This window comes from Pseudorca crassidens, chromosome 1 (assembly GCF_039906515.1).
Source record: "Pseudorca crassidens isolate mPseCra1 chromosome 1, mPseCra1.hap1, whole genome shotgun sequence".
In the NCBI taxonomy this organism is placed as follows: Eukaryota; Metazoa; Chordata; class Mammalia; order Artiodactyla; family Delphinidae; genus Pseudorca; species Pseudorca crassidens.
The window spans coordinates 3,847,924-3,874,257 of NC_090296.1; the positions used below are offsets into that span (position 1 = coordinate 3,847,924).

The following is a 26,334-nucleotide window of genomic DNA, read 5'->3' on the forward strand; positions in this document are numbered from 1 at the left end:
ATAAGAACCTGCTGTATAAAAAAATAAATAAAATTAAATTAAAAAAAGAAAAGAAAAAGAAAAGAAGATGCTTTCATCTACCTCACAGGATTGCAAGATTCAATGAGATAACATAGGGTAAAACGCTGGGGTAAATTCTGAAGTGCTTGGAGTATACGGTTATCTGTGTAACCAAAAAGCTAGATCAGTCTCTTCTAAGACAGTTCTTTAGATTCAGTTGTGCTTCTTTACAATGAATTCTTTACCATGAGAAAGAAACTGCATCACAGGTTTGCACACGCTCTCTAGCCTTGGCTTTCTCTGAAGGGTGAGACTCCATAAACTGAAGGTGCCTTCTAGCTCTAGAAACTGACCTGTAAGTATTTTAAAGGGACGAAGATTACACTCCTTAGCTTAGATTTTAGACTATCTCCTAAATCTGGGATTAAGAGATACAAACTATTATGTATAAGATAGACAAGCAACAAGGATATATTGCATAAAATGGGGAATTATAGCCATTATCTTATACATTTAATGGAGTATAATCTGTAAAAATACTGAATCATCATGCTGTACACCTGAAACTAATATCATATTGTAAATCAACTATACTTTAATAAAAGAATAAAAAGACCTAGTTTCCACTCATTTCACATGCAGATTTAAGTTGAATGTATTCATCCAATTTAAACCTTCTGAATGTTCTAAATAATCTGATTAATTGTTGTAAAACTTTATATGCCCCAAAGAAAAAAAAATTTTAAAGAGTCAAAACGACCAAATGTCAAAAACGGATTTATAACTCCTAACCCCAAAAAGTAAAATTTGGTTTTTTGATTAAGGAAAAGTATCTGCTCTGTTTTAAAATCAGAAAAAAAGTCACAAAAACAATCACTTGTATTCAGAAATAACAAAAAATAAATGCAAACTCATTCATGGAAAACGAATTTTTTAAAAAATTACAGTGGCTAGGAGACAGTTGAAATGTCCACCATATAATGCAAATATATCTACAAGATACTACCATGAAACTTTACAAAAAAGTTAATGTGCTCAAGTAAATTATGCAGCTGAAGGCAAATCTACATGTTTAAGATTTGTCTTGTTTAAAATAATTTTTTGCTGTAGCTTTGAAAAGCTCTCCTAGTTTATTCTTCATTCAATAGTATCCCACTAAAAGAGGACACTATTATGATACTTCCAGGCAAGAGACGTGTTTTTATGATGCAAACCAGAGCTACCAGATCCAGATAAGGTTTGCCACTAGAATGCTTCAGAAATAATATACTTTAAAAGAAAACTTGTTTAAAAAGGTAACACCTACACTAGTAATCATTAATATATTTAGTTTTTATGCACTTTTAAATTTTTATGTAAATCCATTTAATAACTTAAAATTTTAAACTTGTCACCAGAGAAAAAGCTGATCCTTTCAGTCCTTGTATCAATGTCAAGATAGCAGCTCCTGTTTGACAGATGCTCTTAATGACTATTTTAACTATATTTTACATCTACTGAGTGTTTCGGGGCTTTAAAGTTCATTACAGTCATTATGCTATTAATCACAACGGGTGCATCGCAATATTCTCTTTCTAAAGAGCTGCAGATAGAAGTTAAGCAACTCCTCCAAGGTCACAGAACAAGTCAGTGACAAAGTTGGGGATAGGACTAAAACTTCAGCTCCTAGACTACTAATTACTTCACACTTTTCCAATTCCGAAAAAGTAAAGTCAAGAGATTTACTTTCAGTAATTTATATCAAGATACCTCACACACAGTAGTACACTTATAAACACTAACAAAAAGACTCACCTCGAACAAATGAGACAACTTGTTACATTCAGATACCACCGTCACGTCCCTAGTTCTTGTAACCAAGCAAAAACCTACTGCTTCTGGATACAGTAAATCCTGGAAAATGTCCACTCTTCAATATACACAATTTATTTTCACACTAACTAACGATTTATAAATTAATCTGTTATCACCTTCTCCCACGTCCAAGTACTGTGGAGGGCATTAATCTCCTCACTCTTTCAAGAGTCAACTCAAAGACCACATATCTCAGAAGTAAGCAGTTCTCAATGAGAACAAAGTTACGTAGCCAATGAAAGAACAGCTCTAATAAGCTGCTTCTTTTAAAGAGATATTTTTAAAGGATGATTACATGCTTGACAGCATTCCTGTTAAATCGCCCGCCAAGAATAATGGTTCTTGTGAAGTAGCTTTTAAGGCATATCCCTCCCTGTTTGTGACACAGTCTGACTTGTTGGACAAGACTGATCTGGGCACGCTCACACACAACCCCTATGAACCAGCCCAGTCCACTGGAAACATCGTTTGGACCTCTTAACTGTAGTAGTACTCAGCCCTTCCCATACCTATAAGGGACAGAAGGACCCTCTTTAACATTCTCTCAGGAGAAGGTTCCCTTCGAGGAGGCAGTGACAGCCGTCCTCCCTCGGATGTTTTCGGAAACAAAGTGTTAACACCAGAAGGAGAGGCTCCTAGGAAGTGTCAGTGTGGCAGCAGGTGGAGTAGCCCTTCGTGCCGAGCAGGTCCTTTCTGACCTAGTCTCAAGTCCTCCGCTTCCCAGACCCGGTTCCGCCTTACAGATTTTCCCAAGCCGCCCCGCGCCCCTGGTCTCTAACCCAGAGCGAGACTCTCCACCCTCCTGGGAGGCGAGGCGGTCTCAGCAGACCAGACGGCCACCCCACCTCTTCCGGGGACTCGCAGGCCCGCTCCCGGGCCGTGTCAGAGCCTGACGGACCCGCAGGGGCGGCAGCCGGCCCTTTCTGGGGCCTCCCAGCCGGAGCCCCGCGCCCCGCGGTCCCGTTCCACCGCCTCCCCCCGAAACACCACCGCCACCACCCTCCTCACTCCCGAATCCCCCTTCCTCAGGAGCACTCCAGTGGAGTTACCGGCCCACTCAAAAGTAAGAGCGACGGCCAGCCCATCGGTCACCCTGGCCCCCGCTGTCACCGCCCTGCTCCTGGCCTCTGCTCACGCCGCTGGCGAGCCCCGGTGACGCCCGGGTCGGTACCTTGCGGACCCCCTTGTAGATATAGAAGTAGAGCTCCCGGCCCACATTGAAGCAGAGGCGGTCGCCGTTGCCAGACTGGTCGTTGAGGTTTACGAAGGAGACGCGGACAGGGTTGGATCCCTGCGAGTTGAAGGGCACCCGGTTGGGCCGGCTGTACTCCGAGTGCGGCAGCAGCTTGTACAGACCTTCCCGGGTGGTGAATTGGGTCTTAATCTCGTTCATCTCCTTCCCTCCTCCCTCCGTCGCCATCTTGGAAAGCAGCGTTCATCCTGCCCTAAGTGCCCGGATCACGCCCACCGCGCAGGCGCCGTCCCGGGCTCTCGCCCTCCCCCCGCCCCTTCCTCCTGGCCCCTCCCACCCGTGAGCCGGCCCCGCGGAGGCCGGCGAGGAGAAGGGGCGGGCTTGTTTACGGCCCGACTGCGCAGGCGTGCTCACCTGGCGCGCTCCACGCTGCAGGGTGTCCGCAGGCTCCTCCCGCGGGCGGGGCCTCCGGGCCACCCCGCTGCGGCGCAGGTGTTGCTGTCCCGGGTCCGAGGGCTGCTTAGTGGTGCCGCCTACTCCGCCGCCCGGCGGGCTGAGCCGGCAAGGGGAAGCCGCAGCGGGCTGCGGTCCGCGCCGCTGAAGGGAGCTCGCGGCGGCCTCTTCGGCTGCCTCGTGCCCTGTCCTGAAAGGTCCCGGGACCCCGAGGAGCGGAGGAGAGAGCCGCCTCTAACAACGCAGATTCTGGGTCAGCACGTGGGGTGCCGTGAACCGAGCGCTCAAGCCCCAGTGTTACACCCGCAGGAGGGTGCGGGGGAGCCCCGAGTCCGGGAGAGGGCCGGTCCCCCTGTTCTGGGGTCTCCCCTCGGCCACCCCGCACAGTCGTCTGGATGCCCGGGTCAGGAAACCCCTGTGCACCTCCCCGAGTCATTTTCCGAGAAGGTACTGAAGGACCTCAGTTTTCCGCTTCACCATGTTTTGTTTTGTTTTGTTTTTAAGGTAGGGTGCAGGGGGAGAGGAGCGTATAGATTACACAGCATCTGTGTTTGCAAGTCAAATATCTGAATACCTATCTGTAGTGAGCATTGGCTAATTTTAAGGAAAGCAGGTTGTGTTGGCGCTTCTGTTTCTTAAGTTTGTCTCCACCAGGTGTTTAGAGAAGGGAGGGTCGGGTCAGGTCGGGAAATGGCTTTGGGAACCAGAGGCTGAATCTAAGCATGATTCACTTCTCTTGCTCAACAGTTTATGAAGAGTTCTTAGTGAAGTTTGAGGCTGTTGATTTTTTTTTTTTAAGGCTCAAGTGGAATCTGCAGAATTGTTCACTAGGCATAGTTGTGTGGATATACTGTACTAGGTCTAGATTGTAAGGCAGAAAAACAAATTTAAGGCCGGCACACGTGTTGCAGATTAAACAATCACCGTTTTGTAGCTGGGTTTCTTGGCATGTTGCAGTAGAATACGAAAGTTTCTAAAGTGACAGAAACATCCTGATAGAATTTCAGGTGGGGGTGGTGGGGAGCCAACATCTGTTACACCAAGAATGATTTATCCCTCTAAGTACAAATCATAGCTGGAGGGTCACAAAAGAAGTAGAGGGCGGTAGGTTCTAAAGAGGAGTCCGAATCCTAAACATCTTATATACATAAGCAGGTAATGACAGTGGAAACTGTGCCAATGATGTAATAATGCATTTGACAGTAAAATTCTGTATCCTTTGTACATGCTGGCAAAAAAGCAGTGGAGTAAATCCTACTTAAAGAATAGGTACCTATGGGCTTCCCTGGTGGCGCAGTTGTTAAGAATCCGCCTGCCAGTGCAGGGGATACGGGTTCAAGCCCTGGTCTGGGAAGATCCCACGTGCCACAGAGCAGTTAAGCTTGTGCACCACAACTACTGAGCCCGCGCGCCTAGAGCCTGTGCTCTGCAACAAGGAAACCACCGCGATCAGCTAAGCCTGTGCCCCACAACTACTGAGCCCGCGCGCCTAGAGCCTGTGCTCCGCAACAAGGAAACCACCGCAATAATCAGACCGCTCACCGCAACGAAGAGGAGCCCCGCCCGCAACTACAGAAAGCCTGTGCGCATCAACGAAGACCCAACGCAGCCAAAATTAATACATAAGTAAACTTTTAAAAAAGAATAGATACCTAAAACACCTAAAATTTTGTGTTACAGTTGTTTTGATGTTATCTGTCTTCTGCTAAAGGTCAAAAAGATATCAGAAGCCTTTTAAAATGACCAGGATGTATTCTGCGGTCCCATGGATTTATTCAAATTTCCTATAACCATGTTATTTTACTTTGGAAATGTGTATACTCTCCTTGAGGGATAGTGACATCCTGAATCATCTAAAAGTAAGTCAGCTGTGTTCCCTAGTTATCAAGGAGAAAAAAGCGTAATAATACATTTTGGAGGGAAAAAAAAAACTCAGCAAGCAAAAATTAAAACATAAAAATTAGGGCTTCCCTGGTGGCACAGTGGTTGAGAGTCCGCCTGCCGACGCAGGGTACACGGGTTCGTGCCCCGGTCCGGGAAGATCCCACATGCCGCGGAGCGGCTGGGCCTGTGAGCCATGACCGCTGAGCCTGCGCGTCCGGAGCCTGGGCTCCGCAACGGGAGAGGCCTCAACAGTGAGAGGCCCGCGTACCGCAAAAATATAAAAATTATATTAGCAGCCCTCAAATTAACTACCAACTTTCAATTACCCATAATACCTGTATACCTTAGTCTTCTCTTAAGGTTTTATTCTACATAAATTTAACATTTTACTGAGATCACAGTAATGATAGGCTGTTCACTTCGTCCTATCCAAAGCCTTTGAATAATCTCTGTTCTTAATACTTTTCTCTTGTCATTTCCCCCCCACACCCATAGATTCAATAAATAACACCAAATTTGTATAACCGGGCCTGACCTAAAGTTTATTCCTGATTTTCAGTTTCAAACCAGGCATTTCTACGTGGATTCGTGCCTCAGATTCATCCGCCTCTAAACCTTATCAGTTCCCTTTCCACATCTTCAAAGTTGAATCATTATAGCTTCATGAGTATTTCCTTAATTTCACTTTTTTCTCTCAACTTTCATCCTATAAACAACTACCAAATTAATTTTCTTAAAACAATGCTTTAGACATTACATTCTTTTGCCCAAACACTCTCAAAGACTTTGAATATCCATGTTATTTAAGTCATACACCAAGCAATTCTCAGCCTGTCCTTACGTTTTGCATGAATCCTCCATTCCAGTCAGACTGTTCTGCCATCACCCTTAGCCCTTTCTCTTGCTTGAAAAGACCCTCCTCTTGTTTCCTCTTCATAGCCTATTCTTTAAGAACTAGTTTGAGTCCCATCTTCACCAAGCCTTTCCCAAGCCCTGGGTGATAAAACAATCCTTGAAACCAAGGGTTCTCCATTCAGGATTCATAGCATCAGGGAGTGTTTGAACCTCTTGTAATAGTATTCAAAATTTTGTGTACATATTCATTATATCATCGGAGTCTATAGCTTTCATCAGATTTTCAAAGAGGTGTGACCACCTTCCTCCCAAATTTAAAAATTACCACTCTAAACTTCTTTGGCATTTCTCTGAGCTTTCATTTGTCCTGTGTACTATACTGAAATGTTATTTTCTTTTGGTACTTATCAACATATGCTAATTGTCTTGTATTGATGTTTATCTTTTAGGATGCACTGCTGCCTTTCAGCAAGATTGTTATGCACACTCAAATATATGAGGGACCTTGTTAAAATTCTTTGTCTCCTCGAATATGTATTTGAGCGCCTACACATGCCACTCTGTTGTAGCCTTCGGGATACATCAGAAAACATAAATCCCTCACTCATGGAGTTTATATTCTTGTAAGGAGAAGACAGAAGATAAACAATCAACATGAATAAGTAAATCATGCCATGATTGTGCTAGGAAAAAGAAGTAGAGCGAGATAAGGGGGTTGGGAGTGTGCTGACTAGCTCGCAGTTTAAAATGTGGTGGCCAAGATAAGTCTCCTTGAGAGGTGACATTTCAGCAAAGACTTGAAAGAGGTGACGGAGTGGGCCATGGGAAGATCTGGGGAAAGAGCTGACCAAGCAGAGGAAAAAGCCCTCCAGGGCCCCCAAGGCAGGAGTGTGCATAGCATGTTAAGGAATCGCGAGACAGCCAGTGTGGCTAGAGCAGAGTGAGCAGGGAAGCCACTGCAGGGTTTAAGAATCCATTTGTGGACTTCCCTGGTGGCGCAGTGGTTAAGAATCCTCCTGCCAATCCAGGGAATACGGGTTCGAGCCCTGGTCCGGGAAGATCCCACAAGCCGCGGAGCAACTAAGCCCGTGCACCACAACTACTGAGCCCGTGTGCCACAACTACTGAGGCCCACACACCTAGAGCCCGTGCTCCACAACAAGAGAAGCCACAGCAATGAGAAGCCCGCGCACCGCAACGAAGAGTAGCCCCCCCTCGCCGCAACTAGAGAAGGCCCGCGCGCAGCAACGGAGACCCAACGAAGCCAAAAATAAAATAAATAAAAAAGAATCCATTTGTTTGCTGGCTTGAGTGTAGACTAAAGGAGGCAAGAGTGGATGGGGAATCCACTTCAGAGGTTAGCGGTGTTCACCCAGGCCAAGGAGGATGGAGGCTTGCTCAGGGAGTGGTAGCAGTTGAGGATAAGAAAGTCTAAAGAAGGAATTCCCTGGCTGTCCAGTGGTTAGGACTCCGAGCTTCACTGCCAGGTTCGATCCCTGGTCGGGGAACTAAAATCTCACAAGCCACACAGTGCAGGGCGCCCCCCGCGCCCCCAGAAAAAGAGCTAGAGAATTGTTTTCTGAAGGTAAAGCCAAAGCCAATGGAATTTCCCAGCAGACCTCGTGGGAGAAATGGGGGAGTCAAGAATGACTCCACAATACGCATGAGCAGCTGGAGGATAGAAGTGCCGTGAACTGAGATGAAAAGGCTGGAGAAGAGTAGGTCTTGAAAGGAGGACCAGGAGTTCAGTGTTGAGCGTGTTGGGTGTGGAGTGTCTATTAGGCATTTACAGGAGATGTCCGGGAGGCAGTTGAATATTCGGGTCTGGAGAGAAGTCTGGCCCGCCGGCATGTATTTGGCAGACCTTAGCTGATGGTCTCTAAAGCCTGGATCTGGTCACCAAGGGAGCAAGTGGGAACAGTGGGACAATCCAGGAGGTGGAGGAGAAGAGGAGGAATATTTGTTGATGAAAAAATACGATTTTTTTGCAGCTTAGTACATACGGAGTATTCACTTTAGACCAAACTTACTGTTTTTCTGATTCAGAGATTAATTCATTAAGATGCTGAAAAGCTTTTTTTTTTGTAACCTTGAAGAGAAATAGTGTTTGCCACAGTGACCTTATAAAGAGAAACGGGCATAGACGGGTGTCTTTAGGAACCACATTCGACTTCTTTACTGACTCATTATGTACAGTAACCAATCTCCCAGATTTATCTTGGTGGATGAGTTTATTCTATTAGTACGTCATTATGACTTGGTACTTCCTTATAACAGCGTTGTGAGACTTGAAAACAAATTTGGAAAACATCGCATAATATAGTGTCCTTAATAGAGCGCTCCAGCTTTCTGCTTCAGATTTGCAGAATGGTTAAACTGACACACCACTGGGATTGTTCAGTTATGGTATGTACAAAATGATCTTGCATAAAGCATCTTATTCTTTCTTAATCATTATTAAGTGGATGCAATACTTAATATTTCACACGTCTTGCAATAAAAGTGCTTTTTAAAGAGCTCGTTTAGGGTTTTCCAATACAGCTCGTTTGGGGAGCGCCTACTATATGGGCATTATGCCGAGTGCTCACGCAGCCTCTGGTCTTCATGCACAAGCTGGTGAAGGAGGTACCCTTATCTCCTGTCCACACTTGAGAAAAGAGAGTGATGAAGTGACTTGTCCAAGTTACTACCCTAGAGTTAGCTATTAGCAGAAACAAAATTCGAATTCAGGTCTCAAAAGAGAAACTTGTTGGAGTAAAGTAACAAAATATACTGTTTTTTAAAATTAATTAATTAATTAATTTGGCTGCATTGGGTCTTCGTTGCTGTGCCCGGGCATTCTCTAGTTGCAGCGAGCGGGGGCCACTCTGTTGTGGTGCGCGGGCTGTTGGCGTGAGGGCTTCAGTAGTTGTGGCATGAGGTCTCAGTAGTTGTGGCTCGTGGGCTCTGGAGCGCAGGCTCAGTAGTTGTGGCACACAGGTTTAGTTGCTCCGCGGCATGTGGGATCTTCCCGGACCAGGGCTCAAACCCATGTCCCGTGCATTGTCAGGTGGATTCTTAACCACTGCGCCACCAGGGAAGTCCCAATATGCTCTTTTTCTTTTTTCCAATATGCTGATTTTTAAACTATACATTATTAAAAGGGGAAGAATAGCAATTCAGATGAAGCAAACACGTTTTTTTGTTTTTTTTTTGCAGTACGCGGGCCTCTCACTGTTGTGGCCTCTCCCGTTGCAGAGCACAGGCTCCGGACACACAGACTCAGTGGCCATGGCTCATGGGCCTAGCCACTCCGCGGCATGTAGGATCTTCCCAGACCAGGGCACGAACCCGTGTCCCCTGCATCAGCAGGCGGACTCTCAACCACTGCGCCACCAGGGAAGCCCCTCAAACATGTATTTTTAAATTAAAAAAATTTTTTTGAAGTATAGTTTATTTACAATGTGTTAATTTCTGCTGTACAGCAAAGTGATTCAGTTATACATCTATATGCATTCTTTTTTATATTCTTTTCCATTATGGTTTATCACAGGATAGTGAATATAGTTCCCTGTGCTATACAGTAGGACGTTGTTGTTTATCCATTCTATATATAGTAGCTTACATCTGCTAACCCTAACCTCCCACTCCATCTCTCCCCCACCCCTCTCCCCCTTGGCAACCACAAGTCTGTTCTCTAGCAAACGTATTTTTTTAAATTCAAAGGTTTTCTTTTTAAAAAATTCAAAACTAGAAAACACAACCCAGAGAATGGGAGAAAATGTTTGCGAATCATATATCTGATAAGATACTTGTATGTAGAATGTATAGACAGCTCCTACAACTCGAAAAACAACCTAGCTTTTAAACGGGCAAAGGACTTGAATAGACATTTCTCCAAGAAGATATACAAATGGCCAGTAAGCACATGAAAAGACGCTCAGCATCATTGTCATCAGAGAAATGCAAATCAAAACCACAATGAGATCCCACTTCACACCCACTAGGATGGCTATAATCAAAAAGACAGATAGGGCTTCCCTGGTGGCGCAGTGGTTGAGGGTCCGCCTGCCGATGCGGGGGACACGGGTTCGTGTCCCAGTCCGGGAGGATCCCACATACCGCAGAGCGGCTGGGCCCATGAGCCATAGCCACTGGGCCTGCGCGTCCGGAGCCTGTGCTCCGCAACGGGAGAGGCCACAGCAGTGAGAGGCCCACATACCGCAAAAAAAAAAAAGATAATACCAAGTGATGAATATGTGGAGAAATTCAAACCCTCATATCTGCTGGTGGGAATGTGAAACAGTGCAGCCACTTTGGAAAATAGTCTGGTATTCCTCAAAAGTTTAAACAGTTACCAATGACCTAGCAATTACACTCTTAGGTATATTATACCCAAGAGAGGTAAAAACATGTCCACACAAAAACTTGTACACGAATGTTCATAGCAGCATTAGTCATAATAGCCAAAAAGTAGAAACAGTCCAGATGTCCACTGACTGATAAATTAATAAACAAAATGTGGTCTATCCACACAGTCGAATATTATTCAGCCATAAAAAGGAATGAAGTACCAATGCATGCTACGACATGGATAAACCTTGAAAACATGCCGAGTGAAAGAAGGCTGACACAAAAGGCTGCATATCATGTGATTCCATTTATATGAAATGTCAGGAACAGGCAAATCTATAGAGACAGAAAATAGGTTAGTCGTTGCCTAGAGCTGGAAGGGTGAGGGGGAAGGAGGACTGACTGTTAATGGGTACAGGCTTTCTTTTTAAAGTGACAGAAATGTTCTAACATTGATTGCAATCGTTGCACGATTCTTTTTTTTTTTAATTATTTATTTGGCTGCATCGGGTCTTGGTTGCTGCACGTGGGATCTTAGTTGCAGTGCGTGGGCTCTCTAGTTATGCCACATGGGCTCATTAGTTATGGCACATGGGCTTAGTTGCCCCAGGGCATGTGGGATCTTAGTTCCCTGACCAGAGATCGAACCTGTGTCCCCTGCATCGGAAGGTGGATTCTTAACCAATGGACCACCAGGGAAGTCCCATACAATTCTGAATATACTAAAAACCACTGAATTTTATACACTTTAATTATTTTATTTTTGGCTGCATTGGATCTTCATTGCTGTGCGCGGGCTTTCAATAGTTGCAGCAAGTGGGGGCTACTCTTCGCTGTGGTGTGTAGGCTTCTCATTGCGGTGGCTTCTCTTGTTGCGGAGCATGGGCTCTAGGTGCGCGGGCTTCAGTAGTTGTGGCATGCAGGCTTGGTAGTTGTGGCTTGCGGGCTCTAGAGCGCAGGCTCAGTAGTTGTAGCGCACAGGCTTAGTTGCTCCACAGCATGTGGGATCTTCCCGGACCAGGGCTCGAACCTGTGCCCCCTGCATTGGCAGGCGGATTCTTAACCACTGCGCCACCAGGGAAGTCCCTATACACTTTAAATGAGTAGGTTGTATGTGCTATTAAATCAAAACTAGAGCAAACTACACAGGGCCCTGTTTATTTTTCGAACAGCCACTAAATTATTAGGAATAAATACGTATTGGGTTGTTTGGACACACCTAATAAACAATAAACAGAACTGTTAGGTGTTCTTTTGGTCTAGGGGTGAGGTGAAGAAATTACTGAGACGCTAAGGGCTCTGAGAAACAAGAAAGTTTGGGAATCTGCCATGAGGCATGAACCTCCCTCAATTTCCAAGTTGTACCTGCATTTTTATCTCTCTCTGAACGCATTCTTACTCTTTTCTTCAAGAATCAAGGGAAGAGGCATCTCTTCTTTTCAAAACAAATTTCTCCACCATGCTCTGGTAGTGAGTCCCTCTTGTGCATTCCAGGACAGCATGCTTCAGCAGTGATGTTCCCTGTCTCCTAGACAAGTTCCCACACTGCTGCTCCACTGCTTCCTTCCATGCAGTGCAAATGTGCTAAGCAAGGAATGCTAGTCAACAGAAGTGCTCTTTTTCTCCACTTAAAAACGAAACACCTCTATCTATTGCCCAGTCTCTCTACTCCCAGCCTTAAAAGACTCACAGCTGTCTCCCCCACCTCATATAAATACAATTCCATGTGTGCTGTTTTAATTATCTTAGACTCTAGAGAGAAGACAGAAATGTGGGCTCCAAACCATAGTAATGAAGGAAAAAATATAGGAAGAGAATGAGAGAATCAGTCATCACAAGGCTGTGACATTCTGTCACTCACAGACACAGAACCAGTTGAATTATTTCTTAGAGTATTCTTAGAACTGCACCCAAATTAAGACATCGCTTTTCATGGCTAGAACTTGAGCTAGCTTTGTTTTTCATTGTGAACCTCCTCCAGTTACAGATTCAATGACAACCTGTCCAGGCAGCCCAATGAACTTTGTGGGTTTTATCTCTTTAGAGATTAGAGTGAGGACCTTCAAGCTTAATAGCCTCAGTAACAATTTCTAACTTGTTGTCTGAGAACCTTAAACAGGAAAGAGAGAGAAGGAGATTGAAAACAAAAGAGTTGGTATGCTGTATGTAAAGAAAAAATTAACAAGCTGCTTATACGTGATTAGTAGAACTTCTCAGCTACTGTCTGGGGTAATATTACTGGGCTGTTGAGAAGCAGCCAGTAAAGTTGAGTGATTTCTAGCCATAGGCTTCTGTAGAATAGTGGTTGGGGGCCTGTGATAGGAAGTAAGATGCATTTGTTAAGTTAAAAATCTGTTTTGGGGCTTACCCTGGTGGTGCGGTGGTTAAGAATCCACCTGCCAATGCAGGGGACACCAGTTCGAGCCCTGGTGCAGGAAGATCCCACATGCTGCGGAGCAACTAAGCCCGTGCGCCACAAATACTGAGCCTGTGCTCTAGAGCCCGCAAGCCACAGCTACTGAGCCTGCGTGCTACAACTACTGAGCCCATGTGCCACATCTACTGAAGCCCACACGCCTAGAGCCTGTGCTCCGCAACAAGAGAAGCCACTGCAACAAGAAGCCCGCGCACCACAACAAAGAGTAGCCCCCGCTCCTGCAACTAGAGAAAGCCCGCATGAAGCAACGCAGACCCAACACAACAACAACAACAACAAAAAAGACATATAATAGAGTTGGCAGGGTTAATTTAATAAAAGGTACTGGAACAACCAACTAGCCATTTATAATGAAATAAATATGGATTCCTAATTCCTTCCTCAATCCAAAATAAGCTCCAGATGGATCAAAGATTTAAATATAAAAATTAACCATGAGTCCAAAAAGAAACTACTTCAATAAATATATTGGTAACCGTGAAATAGGGGAGTCTTGTCTGAACATCACCCCAAACTCACAAGTCTTAGTCTATTTTTATTCTATATTTTGCATGGCGCAAAACACCGCTTAAAAAGATAACAAACTTGGGAAAAAATATTTGTGACACATATGGCAAGGGGACAATGTCCCTAAAAATAAAAATGCTTCTTTAAGTCAATGAGAAAGGAAAAATAACACAGTTTAAAAAATAGGCAAGGGACATAAGTAAGCAATTCACAAAAGTTGCATTTATCAGACTTTTTGTTTATGACTTCTGAGTTTCCTGTCATGCCTAGAAAGAACTTCCCTGCTCCAAGATGCTCAACTTTTCTAATAATGAAAGAAATGCAAATTAAAACAAAAATTTCTTTACTGTCACGTTGGAAAACATAAATTATCAATAAAAACTTGATAATAGTGTTGCCACAGATTTTTGTGTTGGCAAAAGTATTAAGAAAAAGGCACTTACAGTCCCCGTTGGTAGGAATGTAGATTGCTATTATCTGGGGGACAGATTGTTAATCACTATCAAAATATCTGTTGTAGTTATGTGATTTGACTCAACAACTCCAATTTTAGGAATTTACCTGCACAAATGTGCAAAGTTTATATTAGGATTTTCACTGAAGCATTGTTCTTAATAGTGAAAAATTGGAAATTCCCTAAATAGCCATCAGTAAGGAATTAGATAAATAAAATATGGAAATGCCATACATAGCAGCTGTTAAAAAACAAATACATAGGACTTCCCTTGTGGCGCAGTGGTTAAGAATCCGCCTGCCGATTCAGGGGACACGGGTTCGAGCCCTGGTCCGGGAAGATCCCCCGTGCTGCAGAGCAACTAAGCCCTTGCACCACAATTACTGAGCCTGCGTGCCTGGAGCCCATGCTCCGCAACAAGAGAAGCCACCACAATGAGAAGCTGGTGCACTGCAACAAAGAGTAGCCCCACTCGCTGCAACTAGAGGAAGCCCAACGCAGCCCAAAATAAATAAGATAAATGCATTTATAAAAAAAAAAAAAAAAGGAGGAAAACATTTCAATGCTGTTATGGGTTGACTCGTGTCCTCCCTAAAGAGATGTTAAAGTTCTAGCCCTCGGTGCTTGTGGATATGATCTTTCTTGGAAATACAGCCTTTGCAAATGTACTTAAATTAAGATGACACTGTTAGGGTGGGCCCAGATCCAAAATGACTGCTGTCCTCATGAGAAGAAGAGACAGAGTCAGGGGAGGGAGAACACCGCGTGAGACAGGCAGTGAGCAAAGTGCTGCAGCTGCAATTCAAGGAACCCCAGGATTGCCAGCAAACCCCAAAAGGTTGGAAGAGGCAGGAAGGATTCTCCCCTGCAAGTTTCAGAGAGAGCATGGCCCTGCCTGTACCTTGATTTGAAACTTCTAGCTTCCACAACTGTGAGGCAGTAAATGGTTTAAGTCACCCAGTTGGTGGTACTTTGTTGCAGCAGCCGTAAGAGACGAATACAGATGCTAGAGGTAATCAGGGTATCGAAAAACAAGTGAATTTCAGATATGAGAAACTCACAAATTAGGGAAAAAGGTAAAGTTATCATTATTTACAAATGATATTTGTTTGGAAAATGCAAGAAAATGAATGGAGAAACCATTACAAACAGTAAGCAATTTCAGTAAGGTAGCTAGGTACAAAATTACTGTGCAGAAGTCATTATGTACGCAAGCCACACCAGTTAGCAGAGATATAAACGGCTTTATTTTCAATAGTTATGAATAAGATAAAACACCTAGAAATATACTTAATAAGAACTGCAAGATCTTTATGGTAGAAACTTTAAAATGCTACAGAAGGACTCCAAAGAACAATTGAACAAGTGGAAAGGCACACAATGTTCTTGAACAGAAAGGCTCGACGTGATAAGGGTATTCGTTCTTCCTAAATTAATCTATAAATTTAATGTGATTCCAAAATTCCAAACTGTATTTGGAAACTAGACAAGATGATTTCACCGTTCAAGTGGAAAAAGTAAAAAACCAAACAAGGAGACCCATGAGAGTTCTAAAAGAAAGAATAAATGGGGAATCAGCCTTATCAAATATTAAAAGTTTGATAAAACTATAATAAAATAATGTAGCAAGGCACATGATCAATGGAGCAGAACAAGAATTCCAGAAATAAACACAAATACACGTAAAAATTTTGTATGTTTTTTTAAAAAATATTTAAAATCTGTAAGTAAAAGATGAATGTTTGATAAAGAGAATTAGGACAACTGGGTAGCCATCTGGGAGAAAAAAGTCCAAATAGATGAAAAATTAAAATATAAAAAAGAAAAAATAGGGACTTCCCTGGAGGTCCAGGGGTTAAGACTCCATGCTTCCAATGCGGGGGGCGCAGGTTCGATCCCTGGTTGGGAGACTAAGATCCCACATGCCGTAGGGTGTGGCCAAAAGAAAGAAAAAATAATAGAAGCAATGAGGGGAGGCAATTTTAATCTCAGAAGTAGAAGATCTTTCTCAATATGACACAAGACTTGGAAGCCATAGAAGAAATTTGACCACATTAAAAAATGCTTTTCCCCCTCAATACAGTTGACGCTTAAACAATTCAGGGGTTTGCTGACCCTCTGCACAGTCAAAAATTCAGTATAACTTTACAGTCGGCCCTCTGTATTGCCAGATCTGCATCCTTGGATTCAACCAACCACAGATTGTGTAGTACTATAGTAGGTATTTATTGAAAAAAAATCTCATAAGTGGACCGGCCCAATTCAGACCTGCGTTCTTTAAAGTTCATCTGTGGTGGACGCTGTCATCCCTACTGCTATTATGGCATTTTGGTCCCTTACCAGCCCAGGAAGGGGACTTGCAGGGACCTTTCCCTCCAAAACAAAATAAACGGAAAAAAAAACAAGGAAAGACATGATTCAGCACAGGCAGTTTTCTTCTGCTCCCCCTGTCTCTAATACCCCCAAACTCAGATGTGATAGATAGAGCTCAGGCTAGGCCCAAAGCCCTGCTAACTGGGCACCTAGGGAAGGGCAGGCACGGTGGAGACTGAGGTTCCCATCCAGTCGGCCACTCCCACTAGGGAAAACAGAAGGCCCAGCAGGTGCGCCTGATCCCACGGCTGTATCACGCAAGCTGCACCAGAAACTTCCTGGTCAGCTGCCCCTCTCCTGCCTTTATATGAATTCTCTGAATCACCTTTGCAGAGAAAAGTGTTTGCTTTATTTAAAAAAAAAAGTTTTCCTTTTGATAAACCACTGTAAGCAAAATCAACAAACAAGAAACTGGAAAAAGTAAAGAGCTCCTAGAAATCAAAGAAAGGCTAACAATCCAGTGGGCAAAAGGATGTGAGCAAACATTTAAGAGGAAACAAAATGGAAGTACGTCTCAAGCATGAAAAGATAATCTCAGACTTAAGAAAAATGTAAATTAAAATAGCATAGATAGGGCTTCCCTGGTGGCGCAGTGTTTGAGAGTCCGCCTGCCGATGCAGGGGACACGGGTTCGTGCCCCGGTCCGGGAAGATCCCACATGCCGCAGAGCGGCTGGGCCCGTGGGCCATGGCCGCTGAGCCTGCGCATCCGGAGCCTGTGCTCCACAACGGGAGAGGCCACAGCAGTGAGAGGCCCACGTACCACAAAAAAATAATAAAATAAATAAATAGATAAAATATTTTCCATCTGTTTTCAAAGTGAAAAAGTTTGCTGTTTACAAGGTCTGAAGAAACAGATGCTCTCATATCTTGCTGGTCGTGGTGTAAATTGGTACAAGCTCAATAGAGAATAATTTGGCAATGACTAATACAAATCTAAAACTTATGTACTCTTCAATCCAGCAATCCCACTTCTTGGAGTTTATCCTACGTATACCCTTGCAAATCTAGATTCCCCCTCCTAGCAGAAATCTGAAAGTTTATTCTCTGGAAAAGGCAAAACAAAGAGTTTCTGTACAGGGGATTCTAAGCCAAATTAAGGTCCCAAGTAGTGTCTTGAATATGACGATTAAGTGAGCGTGTGACCACTGAGGATGCTGAACCCTCCTTCTCCCCACTAGGCTCCCAGGATATGGGCCACCAAGGCTTTACTCTCAATACAGAAATTTTAGAGGATTCTTTTCTGGAGAACCTGGCAGTTCCCGAGATACAGGCATAAAAGCTTCCCCCAAGAAATGGCCCATGCCGATTATCCTGCAGTGAACCCCAAACTCTGAAAGTCCTAAAGACCATGTGCTCAGACCTACCAGCTTTTTAATCTCCGTCTCTTAATCGTAAACAGACCACCAAGGATTATCCGTACATCCGAGAAACAAATGAACTAAAAGAAGCATTGTTGGAGAAAACAGGTCATGCAAAGAGATGAAATTTGAAAACAAATGCTAGTATTCTTAGGTAAATAGATACTGTATCCATGAATCAAAACCAGGATGACCTTTTTTTGTAAGAAACTTCAGAAAATAAGGGACTTCCCTGGTGGTCCAATGGTAAAGGATCTGCCTTGCAATGCAGGGCATGGGGGTTAGACGCTTGGTCAGGGAACTAAGATCCCACATGTCGCGGGGCAACTAAGCCCTTGCACCACAACGACTGAGCCTGCGCTCTAGAGCCCGCGAGCCACAACTACTGAATCCTCGTGCCACAACTACTGAAGCCCATGCGCCTAGAGCCCATGCTCCGCAACAAGAGAAGCCACCGTGATGAGAAGCCCACGCACCACAGCGAAGAGTAGCCCCTGCTCGCTGCAACTAGAGAAAGCCTGCAGTGAAGCCTGAAATGAAGACCCAACGCAGCCAAAAATAAAAGAAATAAATTTATTAAAAAAAAAATGTTTTGGGACTTTCCTGGTGGTCCAGTGCTTAAGACTCTACGCTCCCAAGGCAGGGGGCCTGGGTTCATCCCTGGTCGGGGAACTAGATCGCGCATGCATGCCACAACTAAGAGTCCACATGCCACAACTAAAAGATCCTGCATGCTGCAACTGAGACCCAGTGCAGCCTAGATAAATAAATAAATATTTGGGAAAATAAATGTGTTGAATGAAGGAGAACAGTGGAGAAATACTTTCAAAATTCTGAGGAAATACTTCTTCCAGCCTGTAACTAAACCCACGCCAAATATCAATCAAGTATGAGAGCAGAATAAAGACATTTTTGGACATGGGATTTACCCTCCCTGTGCCCTCTCTCAGGAAGCAACGAGAGGATATGTCCACCAAAAGAAGAGAGTAACCGTAGAAAGGCAAACAGTACGGGAAATAGGAGACCTAACGCTGGGGGAGAGACATGAGAAGCCCCTAGGAAGACGTGAAAAGAGATCCCAGGATGAATAGCTCTGCATCTGATGTAAAGGACAACCAGTTCAGATGGGAGCAGCCTCCGAGATGCCCACCAACATTGTAGTACCATTTTGCCTGAGAACAAAGTGCTCTGGTTATCTTGACCCAGACTCTTATCTGTACTTAGCTGCCTGGACCATGCACTGATGAAGTTCTCGCCCTCCCTCCCATCCCCTGCCACCTGAATGAACTGAGAGCATTCATTTCGCTCCGTAGAAATACTCTTCTCTGAACTACTCCTGAGAGTTGGAGGTCGGCCAAGACGAACTAAGAAGCAGAAAAATACGGCAAATCCCATTCCTCTTGACATCGGTCACGAGAGACATCCTGAAACTGACCCACCCTATAGTCCAGTCTAATGCTCCAACCTCAGTGACACTTGGGTTTCCCAGCATACTTTCATAACCCTACTGTGTCAGGTTCCCCAAGACCACCCCCATGTTTGGGGTTTCACTAGGAGGACTCACAGGGCTCAGCATAGTGTTGTACTCGAGGCTGTGATTTATTACAGCAAAAGGATACAAAGCAGAATCAGCAAAAGAAAAAAGGAAAGGGCATAGTCCAGAGGAAACCAGGCATGAGCCAGGAGTCCTCTCCAAGTGGAGTCACAGAGGCTACCTTAATTCCTCCAGCATCAAATTGTGACAGCGCATGTGAAGCATGTCAACCATGGCAGCTCATCAGAGACTTAGTACGCAGACTTTTGATTGGAGTCACCCTCCACCTAGCACACACCAAACTTCCAGAGTCCCAGAAGGAAAGCTGGTGTTCAACACAAGCCATATTGTTTGCATAAATAGTTTATGCACACGAACCACACTTATCGCTTAGGAACTGGTGGAAACCCTCCTGAAATCCAAGTTCCCAGATGCCAGCCAAGGGCCAACGTTGCAAGGGCCAACCTTTCTTTCTAAGGAAAGCAGTCCCAGGCCTGCTCTGTGAACTCTTTTCTGCATAACTGCCCACTGATCTTACCCAAAAGGGGCTCCTGTAAACAATTCCGGAAGCTGAAGCCAGGCTATGACCTAGAACCTCTCTTTAGTTTATATTTTCCTGGAAACCTTCCATTGGATCACGGTAACATTGTCCTTTCTTTACACAGCTAGGTATCTCCTTGCCATTTAGTTTTCTCTTTGTTTTATTTACTGAAAGATATTGTTGCAAGGTGTACACCCAGGTGATAAAATCACAAAACGTATTCTCCCCTTCTCCCCTGGTAACAGAGTTGTGATTGGGCACAGGGCTGTCCAGGTGGACTGCATTTCTGAGGTGCTAAGTATGTGACTACGGTCTTGCTTATGGGGCCTGGTAGAAGTGACGTGCTGCTTCTGGGTCTGGGTCTAAGACTTTCGGGCGCCCTGCCCCCACCTTTTTTACCATTCCTGCCGCTGGCGCCTGCAAGTGCCAGTGACAGCTTCAACCATACGGATGGTGAAATGCCCTAGTGATAGCGGAAAACAAAGATGTAAGGAATCAGGTTCCCAGAATGACCACATAAAATAAGAGCTGCCCCACCAGCCTGAACTGTGCACATCGGACTGGCATGGGAAAAACTTCTTTTAAAAAAATATTTATTTATTTATTTATTCAGGCTGTGCCAGGCCTTAGTTGCGGGATGCGGGATCTTCACTGCGGCCTGCGGGATCTTCACTGCGGCCTGCGGGATCTTCATTGCGGCCTGCGGGATCTTTCTTGTTTTTTTTTTTTTTAGTTGCGGCTTCTTGGTTGCAGCCTGTGCGCAGGATCTAGTTCCCCAACCCGGGATCGAGCCTGGGCCCCCTGCATTGGGAGCATGGAGTCTTACCCACTGTACCACCAGGGAAGTCCCCAGAACTTCTTTATTTCTTAATGCAATGTTGGATATCTTTATTTCATCACTTTATCCTCTCCATCCCCCAACTAATACAAAATGATAACACAAAAGACAAGGTGGTAGCTACCTCAGGGAGAGGCACACAGGGAGCTTCTAAGATCCAAAAATATTCTGGTTTTTAACCTGAGTGATGGGTACAGTGGTATTGATTGGTTTTATTCTTATTCTTTTAAACACACACGCACACTTTTGTATGTATATATGCATGTATGAATCATCCCACAATTTAAAAAAGTTAAAAATAGAGTAATAGGGCTTCCCTGGTGGCGCAGTGGTTGAGAGTCCGCCTGCCGATGCAGGGGACACAGGTTCATGCCCCGGTCCGGGAAGATCCCACATGCCGCGGAGCGGCTGGGCCCGCGAGCCATGGCCGCTGAGCCTGTGCATCCAGAGCCTGTGCTCCACGATGGGAGAGGCCACAACAGTGAGAGGCCTGCGTACAGCAAAAAAAAAAAAAAAAATAGAGTAATAATGAAATACCATTTGACCCTTGCCATATTGGCAAACATGAAAAAGTTTGATAATATCCAACATTGGAGAGTGTGTGGCAAAACTAGCATCTTCATAAATTTCGATAGGAATGTAAATTGATCTAAACTTTTTGGAGTATAATTTTACATTATCTGTGAAAAATTTAAATCTACAGAGCAAATCAACAAGAGAAAGACAACTCAATTTTTTAATAAGCCAAAGACTTGAACAGACACTTCACAAAAGATAACATTCCAATGGCCAATAATCATATGAAAAGGTGCTAAATGTCATCACTCATCAGGGAAATACGAAATAAAGGCACAGTAATACCCTTGCACTCGCAACAGAATGGCTAAAATTAAAAGGACTGAAAAACCAACTGTTGGTGAGGAAATGGAACAACTGAAAGTGTAAACTGGTTACAACCACTTTGGAAGATGGTTCTGCAACATCTACTAAACTAAGCGCAAGCATGAGCTAAAACACACATGTCCTATGACCTAGCAATTCCTCTCCTGGGTTTAGACCTAATTGAGATGCATACTATGTTCAACAAAAAAATGTATACGAACATTTTTAAAGTAGCTTTATTTATAGTAGCCCAAACTGCAAATAACCCAAAGTCTATCAGCAGTAGAATGGTTAAACGGGTTGTGGTATATTCATACCACGCACAAATGAAAAAATAACTACTGTTACACAAACAACATGGGTGAATCCCACATGTTGAGTGGAAGTACCCAGCATAAGAGTACATACTATATAATTCCATTTATATGAAGTTCAAAAACAAACCAAACTCGGGACTTCCCTGGTGGCACAGTGGTTAAGAATCCGCCTTCCAGCAGGGGATGCGGGTTCGATCCCTGGTCAGGGAACTGGATCCTACGTGCATGCTGCAACTAAGAGTTCGCATGCCATAACGAAGAAGCACACGTGCCACAACTAAGGAGCACATGTCGTAACTAAAGGAGCCAGTGAGCCACAACTAGGGAGCCTACCTTCCACAGCTAAGAGCCGGTGCAACCAAAACAAATAAGATAAAATTTAAAACAAACAGACAAAACAGACAAAACTCATGAATAGTATCAGAATAGTGGTTATCTTTGAGGGAGATAATGATTGAGAGAGGATACAGGGACCCTTCTGGGGTGCTGGAAATTCTATGTTTTTATCTGGGTGCGTACATTTGAAAAACTTTATCAAGCTCTACACTTAGGATTTGAGCACTTTATGTAAGTTTACTTTAATAAAAAAAAAGTAAAGAAATCCAATTGTCTAATAAAAATAAATAAAACATATTAAAGTCAGGGCAAGACAAGAATGGCCATTGACTCTACTACCATTACCATTGTACTGAAGGTATTAACAAAAGCAATCAGACAAGAGGAAGAAATCAGATGTATAAAAATTAGAAAAGAGGGGGCTTCCCTGGTGGCGCGGTGGTTGAGAGTCCACCTGCCGATGCAGGGGACACGCGTTCGTGCCCCGGACAGGGAACATCCCACATGCCGCGGAGCGGCTGGGCCCGTGAGCCATGGCCGCTGAGCCTGCGCGTCCGGAGCCTGTGCTCAGCAACGGGAGAGGCCACAACAGTGAGAAGCCCGCGTACCGCAAAAAAAAAAAAAAAAAAAAAAAAAAAATTAGAAAAGAGGAAGTAAAACATTTACTCTTTGTTGATAATATGATCAAATACTTAGAAAACCCAAGAGAATCAGCTAAAAAACTGCTATTAAGTGAATTCAGTGAAGTGATAGGGTATAAATTATCTACAGAGGTCAGAAAACTTCATACGCACAAATACACAAAGGCATTACAGTGAGCATCCTCACATGTATCGTCTTATGGGCCCACGTGACCATTTCCCTTGGAGGAGTGCTCGGGAGCAAGATTGCTGGGTCACGGGGTTCACATATTCTTCCTTTGATTGACACTTCCAGATGGCCGTCCAGAACAGCTGCGCCAGCTGACACTCCCACCAGCATCCTCACTAGTGTTTGCCACGTCCCTGGAGAATGTGCTTCTGCAAAACTAGGGGCTACACCAAGAAAGAGGAAGACACGTGATCTAGGAAGCAAGGATTCTAGCCCAGGAGAGCAGGAAAGGAATTCCCAGAATGTGTGGCAGGGCTAGGTTGGAGCAGAAGGATACGAGGTTGTGGGAAGGAGGATGCCAGGAAATTAATAGTTGACCCACTGCATTTAAGTGGTTTGAAAATATTATATTGATAGGTATTTGAAGGATCTGTTGGAGAATTTAGGAAAAATTCTTTTTTAAAAAACCAAAACAGTGTAAATGTAAATACAAGGCAATCATTAGCAGAATAACTAGAAGTTATCAAAAAAGGGAGGGAGGGGACTTCCCTGGTGGTCCAGTGGTTAAGGCCCCACACTTTCAATGCAGGGGGCACACGTTCGATTCCTGGTGGGGGACCAAGATACTGCATGCTGCATGGCGTGGCCAAAAAATAAAAGGGGGGGAGGGGGGCATGTAATGATACCCTTCTGGCTCATCATTGAACTATTTTTACATATCCTTAAAAATATAAACACTGATTATTGATTTAACCAAAATTTATCGTAAACTATTATGAGAAGATGGGGAAGCAGAAGCTAGGGTTAGTGGTAGTAAAAGAGGTAAATCTTCATCTATCATAACAGAAGGTCAGTAGTATCTATTGGTAATTTTTTAAGTAGCTGCAATAGGACTATTTGGAACCTGCTAAAAGAGTTGAAAGGGGTTGCCTGTGTGTAGCAGCGTAGAGGAAAGAGGAGTGGTAGAATGGGGGCTGCTCTTTTTCATTACGAGCTTTCTAGAACAATTTTACCTTACTTTAAAAAATATTTTAATGTTATTGGAGTATAGTTGATTTACAATGTTGTGTTAGTTTCAGGTGTACAGCAAAGTGATTCAGTTATACATGTACATATATTCATTCTTTTTTAGATTCTTTTCTCATATAGGTTATCACAGAATATTGGGTAGAGTTCTCTGTGCTATGCAGTAGTTCCCCGTTGGTCATCTAGCTTATATATAGTAGTGTGCGTGTGTTCATCCCAAGCTCCTGATTTATCCCTGCCCCCGACGTTTCCCCTTTGGTAACCATAAGGGTTTTTTTTTGTTTTTTTTTAACATCTTTATTGGGGTATAATTGCTTTACAATGGTGTGTTAGTTTCTGCTTTATAACAAAGTGAATCAGTTATACATATGTTCCCATATGTCTTCCCTCTTGCGTCTCCCTCCCTCCCACCCTCCCTATCCCACCCCTCCAGGCTGTCACAAAGCACCGAGCCAATATCCCTGTGCCATGCGGCTGCTTCCCACTAGCTATCTACCTTACTACGTTTGTTAGTGTGTATATGTCCATGACTCTCTCTCGCCCTGTCACAGCTGCCCCTTCCCCCTCCCCATATCCTCAAGTCCGTTCTCCAGTAGGTCTGCGTCTTTATTCCTGTCTTACCCCTAGGTTCGTCATGACATTTTTTTTTCTTAAATTCCGTATATATGTGTTAGCATACAGTATTTGTCTTTTTCTTTCTGACTTACTTCACTCTGTATGACAGACTCTAGGTCTATCCACCTCATTACAAATAGCTCAATTTCGTTTCTTTTTATGGCTGAGTAATATTCCATTGTATATATGTGCCACATCTTCTTTATCCATTCATCCGATGATGGGCACTTAGGTTGTTTCCACCTCCGGGCTATTGTAAATAGAGCTACAATGAACATTTTGGTACATGACTCTTTTTGAATTTTGGTTTCATAAGTTTGTTTTTAATAGCTATAAATCTGCTTCTGTTTTGTAAATAAGTTCACAATTTTATTTTTATTTATTAATTTATTTGTTTTTGGCTGCATTGGGTCTTCGTTGCTGCATGCGGGCTTTCTCTAGTTGCGGCGAGCAGGGGCTACTCTTTGTTGCGGTGTGTGTGGGCTTCTCATTGCGGTGGCTTCTCTTGTTGTGGAGCACGGGCTCTAGGCACACGGGCTTCAGTAGTTGTGGCATGCGGGCTCAGTAGTTGTGGCTCACGGGCTCTAGAGCGCAGGCTCAGTAGTTGTGGCGCACGGGCTTAGTTGCTCCACAGCACGTGGGATCTTCCCGGACCAGGGCTCAAACCCGTGTCCCCTGCAGTGGCAGGCGGATTCTTAACCACTGTGCCACCAGGGACGTCCCCACAATTTTATTTTTAAACTATATATTACTTTGAAAAAATTAAAAATAATTTTAGGTTATAATAAGAACTATGAAAGCAGTAACAAGTTCTGAGAATTCTGCTATACTCTAATAACCCTGTTCCATAAAGTTGGAAATCCAGGATTCAAGATAGGTGTTTGTGATCCGTGCAGGAGATCAGATTCAGGAACATCAGAAGATGAGAGCTTAGAGGTCTACATTTTCATACTGACAGTAGATCAGGCCTACCATCAACATCCTGAAACAAGCATCAAGTTGTACCCGTTCAATAAGTACAGCATTCTCTACGTCAAACATACCTCGGTAAAGTGGTTTAAGTACACGCGCACACACCCTCATTTTATTGAGCTTTGCTTTATTGTGCTTCACAGATACAGCATTTTTTTTTACAAATCGAAGGTTTGTGGCAACCCTGCATCCAGCAAGTCTATCCATGCCATTTTTCTAACAACATTTGCTCACTTTGTGTCTCTGTGTCACATTTTGTTAATCCTTTCAATATTTCAAACCTGTTCATTATTATTTGTTATTATCTGTGATCAGTGATCTTTGATGTGACTACCATGACTCCCTAAAGGCTCAGATGATGGTTAGTGTTTTTTAGAAATAAAGTATTTTTAAATTAAGGTATGTACATTTCTTAGACATAATGCTATTTATTGGACACTTAATAGACTATAAGATAGTGTAAATATAACTTTTATATGCCCTAGGAAATAAAAAAATTCGTGTGACTAGCTTTATTGCAATAGTTGCTTTATTGCGGTGGTCTGGAACCAAACCCACAATATCTCTGAGGTCTGCCTGTACATATATATTTCTGAAAGAGCTACTTAACAGCAAGACAGATTCACAGAATATATTCCACCAAGCATGTTAATCGGAGTTCAGTGAACCAAGAAGCATTATCAATCTTTATATGACATTGGTAATAAAGAAGCATTAGATTTTGCCTTTGCATATTCAGAAAGCCATTTTAATCTGAATAAT

General features: G+C 43.6%; 1 protein-coding gene across 14 annotated transcripts in view; it reads right to left on the reverse strand.

Annotated features, from left to right (window-relative positions):
- Window positions 1–3,340, reverse strand: part of WDR20 (WD repeat domain 20) — a 64,490-nt gene extending 61,150 nt beyond the window's left edge. For 4 of the 14 annotated variants that reach the window (XM_067725240.1, XM_067725249.1, XM_067725140.1 and 1 more), the window contains exon 1: window positions 3,026–3,326. In XM_067725240.1, the coding sequence (XP_067581341.1) occupies window positions 3,026–3,274 (249 nt within the window). In that variant the 5' untranslated portion in view covers window positions 3,275–3,326. Of the gene's footprint in view, window positions 1–3,025 lie in introns of all 14 variants that reach the window. The other 10 variants (XR_010940693.1, XM_067725213.1, XM_067725221.1 and 7 more) reach the window with 5 other exon arrangements.
- Window positions 3,341–26,334: the final 22,994 nt, after the last annotated feature.